Source organism: Phaeoacremonium minimum (genome assembly GCF_000392275.1).
Source record: "Phaeoacremonium minimum UCRPA7 unplaced genomic scaffold PA7_03_scaffold_184, whole genome shotgun sequence".
NCBI lineage: Eukaryota > Fungi > Ascomycota > Sordariomycetes > Togniniales > Togniniaceae > Phaeoacremonium > Phaeoacremonium minimum.
Genome location: NW_006921091.1, coordinates 60,823 through 67,485, shown reverse-complemented (window position 1 = coordinate 67,485; position 6,663 = coordinate 60,823). Strand labels below are relative to the sequence as shown.

Here is a 6,663-nt window from a genome sequence, read left to right as displayed (position 1 = left end):
TATTGCCCTCAAGGGCAGATACATCAGTCACATCAATCCTACAGGGAGCCTCTGTATTTGGCCAGTCATCTACCTCTGGATTGTTGTCTGATCCTCTGGGTTCCTTCCTCGTAAGACTCGTTGCCACATTGGGTAGTGTCAAAAAAATTATCTTTGACAGCACTCGCGTCATCATCGGCAGCAAGTCGTTTGTATCTGCAAAAAGCACATAGACGCCCAAGGCTGCTTTGTCGAGTTTTCAAGCTTTATCGACCGAGTGCACGCTGGTGGCTCCATCACATCGGAGGTCGGATAGCTCACCTGAACCGTGCACGAGATACCCTCACAGCTCAAGCCGCACAGCTCGCTGAGAACCCATCTGAGATTTCGGCCTTTCTTCAGGCAGGTATCTAGGCAACAACAGTTTTTGTCAAATCGACAGAATTACACGTCAAGTTTCACTTTTCGCAGTCTTTGTAAATACAGGTTAGTCGACACCTCTCACCTTAGCACTTTTGACAACTCATCCAATGTCCACACTGCACATATCATTTGTCAAAGCTGCATCTCTAATTTACTCCATCACTGGTTCGTTCTGGTGGCCCCTTCTCACTTGGCTGAACTGAGTCAACGCTGTTTTTGCTTTTCTGTCGCGAAAATCGTCGTTCTCTGCCTATCACTCTCACCGCTTTGCCACCTCGATTCAGCTCTACTGACACCCTTTCTTTACAGCCCAAGCATCCCGGCAATCAGCTTCCTAGTAGACTTGTCATCACCCCTTCCCGAGACACAAGTCGTTGTGAGACAGCTGCTTTCCTCTCGTGGGGCATTCATTTCCTAGCGAACAGGTGATCCAAGCGTCGGGCCACCCCCCTCAGCTCTCCTTTGTCCCCATTTTCCTTCATCATGAAGTCTCCAGCTCCTGGTGAAGTTATGGGTATTGGCAACATGCTGAATCAGAAAGGCGGCTCAGCGGTACCGGGCCAGCCTCAGGGCGCAATTCCTGATCACAACTCTATCCCACAACTCCCTCAAATCCCTCTTGAGCGGGCTGATTCTCCCCACGGATCAGAACATTCCAGATACTCTGCCACAGCCATGAACGGCCTGGGAAACGGCAGACCATACGGCTCGCCCAGCGCGATGCACGCTCCTCTCCATATGCCTGAGCCTAACATGGCTCCTGCTCCGATGGTCCACGGTCTTCCTGGCATGACACCAGAGATGGCCCACGCTTTTCAGCAGGGACCGTATAAGCCTGCTGATGCTCCGCAGCCGCCGCCAAAGGCATATCCCTGCAGCACTTGCGGAAAGGGCTTTGCAAGGCGAAGCGATCTGGCCAGACACGGTTTGTTTAACTTCACTCGCTTGTAGAGAGCGACTTCGTACTGACGAGGAAAATAGAGCGAATTCACACCGGCGTCCGTCCTCACGTCTGCGATTTTCCCAATTGCGGAAAGCAGTTCATCCAGCGTTCAGCACTGACTGTGCACCAACGTGTCCACACCGGCGAGAAGCCGCATATGTGCGAGAGATGTGGCAAGGTAAGTCACGACTATCTCGAAAACTGGGTGTACAAGTGTATCGCTGACTATTTGTTCTATAGCCTTTCAGTGACTCCAGCTCTTTGGCTCGTCATCGTCGTATTCACTCCGGAAAGCGACCCTACAAGTGCCCCTACGCAGACTGTCAGAAAACTTTCACCAGACGGACGACTCTTACGCGCCACCAGAACCACCATACCGGCACCGTTGAAGATGCTGCGAGAGCAACAGCAGAGCTCCTAGCTAAGGGCATAGGCAGCATTGCTCGAGCAGCGTCTGCCAGACCAACGGGACCCAATGGTGAACAGCTCTCTGCTCACGAGTCTCCCATCTCAACCCCGTCGCCTGCACAGCGTACTATGTCCATGTCACCGAGTGCAGATATGTCAGTCAACAATGGCCTGCAGCACCAGTACTTGACCAACAGCTCCCTGCCAGTCCATCTTCGAAACGACTTGCATGTTGGTAGCCCTGCGTCGACAACTTCATCGGGCTATAACACCGGGATTCGACCGACATCTCACCCCACTGGTTACGGCCCACCGCCAACTCTTGAGCCGAGCATCGAGCACCAGCAGGGCCCAGGAAGTGCGGGTGGAAGCCCACATATGTCAAGTGTTGGCTGGGCATCACCATCTCATGTCCAATCACCTTCACACAGCAGCAACGGCAACAGCTACGTGTACCCAGACCCAGAGGGTTATCCGGCGTCCACAAATAACATGGCCGGTCAGATGTTCTACAACAATGGCGGCGTCGGAGGTAGGAGACCCGGCAGTGATGAGCCTGGCTCATCGTATGAAGTCAAGTCACGGACAAGCGAGCTCTGGGCGGGGGCTCAGTAATCATCGCAGATTACAACTTGATTGATTGGCTTTGCCATTGTATCAGATACGCGAGGCGCACCTGAATCTGAGCTGTGCATAATTTGTTTGCGAACAATGCGGCGAAGATTGCTCAGGTGTCCGCCGTCTGTCATTCCTGATTATTATTTCCTTTTTTCTTGGCATTCATCGGAAACTTCCCAGCCTGGAATGTCCCAGGCTTTTCTACGTCGATCATACTCATCGATCGCGAAGGACGTAATTTGAGAACGGAGACCGGTGAGGCTGGCTCATCGGAACTATACCCCAATCAAAGCTTCACTCTCCAGGCATCTTCCGAAAAGGCAATGTTCCAGGCGCGGAGGTGCGGAAACAGACATCACGGGAGGCTCATGACCACTCCCTCCCAACTTGCATGATATATGGAACCAACAGGATCCAGTGTTTTATAATAAAGACGGCCAGGGCCGGCGAGGACTTCGTTATAATGATACCGGCAAAGATCGGGCGGCACAACTCTTCACTTCCTCATTCCAGGCCTCCTCTTCCCCTCAAATGTTTTCCTTTGTTATCTTAGATTGGCAGCCGGAAATAGCTTTGCATCATGAAACGCGCACGAGGTGGTGTGTCACGGCGGACGAATGGTGCGGTGTTCAGGGCTTGCTTTTTCTCTTCAGAGTAGGCAAAAAACGGCAAAATTTCTGACGGACAATTGTGTAGACATACGGTAGCTCCAACGAGCAAAAAGAAAAAGAGATTGCGATCTATTTAGATTACTATTCATGCCGTGTGGTGCTCTTTGCTTGCCTTGTTGACCAGTGACCTTTGCCCAGAGTGACCCCCAAGAAGGCACCTTGAGCCTTCTTTCCCATTCGCTACGAGACACATGTCAACATGAATTAAGAAATCCTACAGAATCCTTTGAACCCAGTCCTAGTCCTCTTCGTCTGCTCGTTTACGTTTGTGGCAAGCCGTATCTACTATGTAGTGCCGGCTTTTTGTCTCGGATGGCGTTTGTGTGGTCTCATTTACCATGATTGCAAGCTGCTTCTGGTTATGGTTTGCACACCATGATTATCTTGCTGTTCATACTTGTGACAACTCTTTGTTTTGTAGCCAGTCATTGTATATGTTCTCCAGTATGTTATTCGTGGTGCTGATTTGTTTGATCTCCCTTGACAGTAAAAAATCGCTGTGTTGGGAATGTCGTCAAAGAACCTTCTCTCACACGTTCTCTAACAACACTGTGCTGCCAAGAACATGAATTCCCCTTCCTAGAAAAGAATGAAAACGGGATGACAGTGAGCAGCAATTCATTTTGTAAATATGGGCATCTTTTTGCGTGGCCGAGGCTCTGCTGGCTCCTACAGCGCGAAGAACGCAGCGGTGGATTTTCTGATTACTGAACGGAATCTCAGCTTCGCGGCGACACACCGAACGGGCTCTGCGGCGAATGGAAGCATGATTTCTCATTGCTTCCTCACGTTAGATGACCCTGGAATTTTGTTCGTCCATCAGAGTGGTTATAATAACCTATTGCTGTTCTGCCGGCCTCGTCGTGGTGATCGTTGTGCGTGCCAGGGGATACAACATCATCGGCCTCACACAACATCGACCCAACACAGCGCTGCAAGTGAGGCTGACTTTCGGCGATAAAGCCAATTAATAATACGGTACAGCTGTTTCAGAGAGCCCCAGCATTAGAACTATCACGATTATTTTGAAAGGGGAGCATCCCGACGCTTGATACAGAGCAAGGAGAGGACACATCGAACAAGACCAGAGCTGCGTAGGGACGGATTATTCGAGATGACTCGTTTCCAGATCCAGCTCATCTCGGACCTGAATTGCCCCTGGTGTTACTTGGGCAAGAAGAGCCTCGACCGCGCGATCGAGACGTACAAGGACCAACACCCTGACGCCGAGTTCGACATTATCTGGCGCCCTTACTACTTGTATCCAGACGCCAAACCGTCAGGTGAGTTCTTGCACGCTGGGGGAGACAATGAAGTTTTGCAATGACTATCCTTCTATATGCACTTCTGCCTTTTACATGTTGTTCGCCATATCCCTGGCTGGCATATGTCAACCCCTGCTCCCATCCCTCCCCACTTCCACAGGGGCTACTAGCACCTCCACGCCCACCCCCCTTACCAGATATCAGAACAAGCTGACCAGACCACGCCCGGACACAGGCTACACCAAGAAGGAGTACTTCGCCGCAAAGTTCGGCCCCGCCGGGCTGCCGGGGTTCTTCTCGCGGGTGGAGGCGGGCGGGCGGGCGCTGGGCATCGACTTCGACTTTGCGGGGCGCACGGGGACGACGCGCGACAGCCACAAGCTGCTGCTGCTGGCGCAGCGGCGCGGGTCGCCCGGGGTGGTGGCGCGGCTGCAGGACGCGCTGTTCGGCGGCCAGTTCGAGGGCGCCGGCCGCGACATCTCGGACCGCGCGTTCCTGGCGCAGGCGGCCGTCGCGTCCGGGCTGGCGCGCTCCGAGGAGGAGGCCTGGCGGTGCCTCGACAGCGAGGGCGCGGGCCGCGAGGCGGACGGGTCCGATCGCGAGGCCAAGCGCATGGGCGTCACGGCCGTGCCCAGCTATCTCGTCCAGGGACGGTATCGCGTCGGCGGCTTCCAGGAGCCCGAGTTTCTCGTCGGCTTGTTTGAGAAGATTGGCGCAGCAGAGAGCAGCCCAAGGTCTGAGTAGGGGGCTATACGGCGACATCTGTCCGCAGGGACTGACTGCTCGAGATGCTTTGCGATTGATGTGTTGACCATGCTTTGCTGGCGGGATCTGTTTTGCTTCAAGGATTTGATTTCGTCTGTTTGTAGGTGCAATAGGCCATCAAGGGAGTTGGGTATGACGACTAGACACAAGTCAAAGGCTGGAAATTTGGACATGTTATCCAACCATACGTATTCTGCTTCTGGATTAATGCGACAATTTCATCACGAGCGTTATCACATCCTCTTTCATAGAGAAACATCTCTCTATTATCAGGCTATCGACGAAAAATGAATGTTGCCTGGTCTTGCTCAATGCCTTTGTGAGCCCCTTGCCTCATTTGCTGGGCCCCTTCACTTTTACCAGTGAATCCTGTGTCTGGACGGTCCCTCTCTGACTGTAAAAACCCTGAACTCCGTAGCAATGCACTTAAAAATCCAACGCTCTCTTAGTAGACACGCAAACACACCACAAGCGAGATCATTTGTGATTCGCAAAGTCCTTGAGGAGGTGCTCCATGTGGGTGTTGGTCGTCTTCCCGCTGCGGCGCACGGCGCGCTTCTTCTTCTTCTCCACCTTGGGGGCAGCAATCTTCTTGAGGCGCGGGTCTTCGCTCGTGGGCTTCTGCCCAACCTGGCTGAGACGGCGGACGATGTCGTCGAGGCTCGGCACCTCCACCTTGTGCCACATGTTCTGGAACTCCGGGTCGACGGGGTGCCAGAGCGAGGCGTCGTCAATCCACACCATGCGGGGGTGGTTGTCCTTCTTCGTCCGTACCACCAGGATCTTGTGCTCGCGCTCTAGCTCGCCTATGGCGTCCTCGCAGCTCGGCCAGCCGTCCTTGAGGTCCTTGACGGCCACGCCGTTGGCGTCCTTCTTCTTTTGCAAGAAGCCCAGCAGCTGGACCTTGTTCTTGACGTTGGGGATGATAGGCCGATGGACATAAGTGCCCGACTTCCAGGTCTGCTCGCTAAGCTTGGGGTCGGGGACCCACTGGATGCGCGGGTTGTTGCGCAGGCGGTCGACGAGGGCCATGTGGTAGGCCTCCTCGCGGCGCGAGACGCTCAGGTTGTCGACGATCTCGGCCAGCGTCAGGGGGCGGTCCTTCTCCTTGAGGTTCTGCACGGCGTACAGCATGTTGGTGCCCAGCTCCGTGCCCACGCCCGTGTTCTCCGGCTGCGAGTAGATGGTCGCGCCATCGGGCCGCTTGCTCTTGTTGTTCTTGGTCGGCGTGCTGCCCGAGGCGCCGGGAGCTGCAGACGTCGTCGATGCGACGGAGGGAGATGGCGAGGGAGGCGCGAGAGGTCGCTTTGCGCCGCCGGAGATCTTGGATGCGGCCGAGGCGAGAGAGCCGCTGAAGGCGGCCTGCTGCCGCTCGAGGAAGGACGACATCGTGAGAGTATGTATGTGTGTGGACAGAGGGAAGAAGCGGACCGACGCGAAACCTCTGCAATCAAAAAAATGATGCAGTCAGGATTGCGGTACAATCCTGCGCAGGTTGTGGTCTTACCAGCCTGAGGGAGAGGAGACTGGCGGCTGGTTGATGGTGTGACAAGACAAAGGTGATGGGTTGAGGTTGGATGAGACTAAAGTG

At 54.2% G+C, this 6,663-nt stretch overlaps 2 protein-coding genes across 2 annotated transcripts; one reads left to right on the top strand and one right to left on the bottom strand.

Moving 5' to 3' along the window:
- Positions 1-3,476: 3,476 nt before the first annotated feature.
- UCRPA7_2693 (putative dsba oxidoreductase protein) lies at positions 3,477-5,051 on the top strand (the record flags this gene model as incomplete). Its single annotated transcript, XM_007915299.1, has 4 exons — positions 3,477-3,486; positions 3,605-3,648; positions 4,100-4,325; positions 4,543-5,051. The coding sequence occupies 4 exons, from the start codon at positions 3,477-3,479 to the stop codon at positions 5,049-5,051; spliced, it is 789 nt and encodes a 262-aa protein (XP_007913490.1).
- Positions 5,052-5,549: 498 nt separating this feature from the next.
- UCRPA7_2692 (putative transcription initiation factor iie subunit beta protein) lies at positions 5,550-6,461 on the bottom strand (the record flags this gene model as incomplete). Its single annotated transcript, XM_007915285.1, has 1 exon — positions 5,550-6,461. One exon carries the CDS (start codon positions 6,459-6,461, stop codon positions 5,550-5,552), a length of 912 nt encoding a protein of 303 aa, XP_007913476.1.
- Between the last annotated feature and the right edge of the window lie 202 nt (positions 6,462-6,663).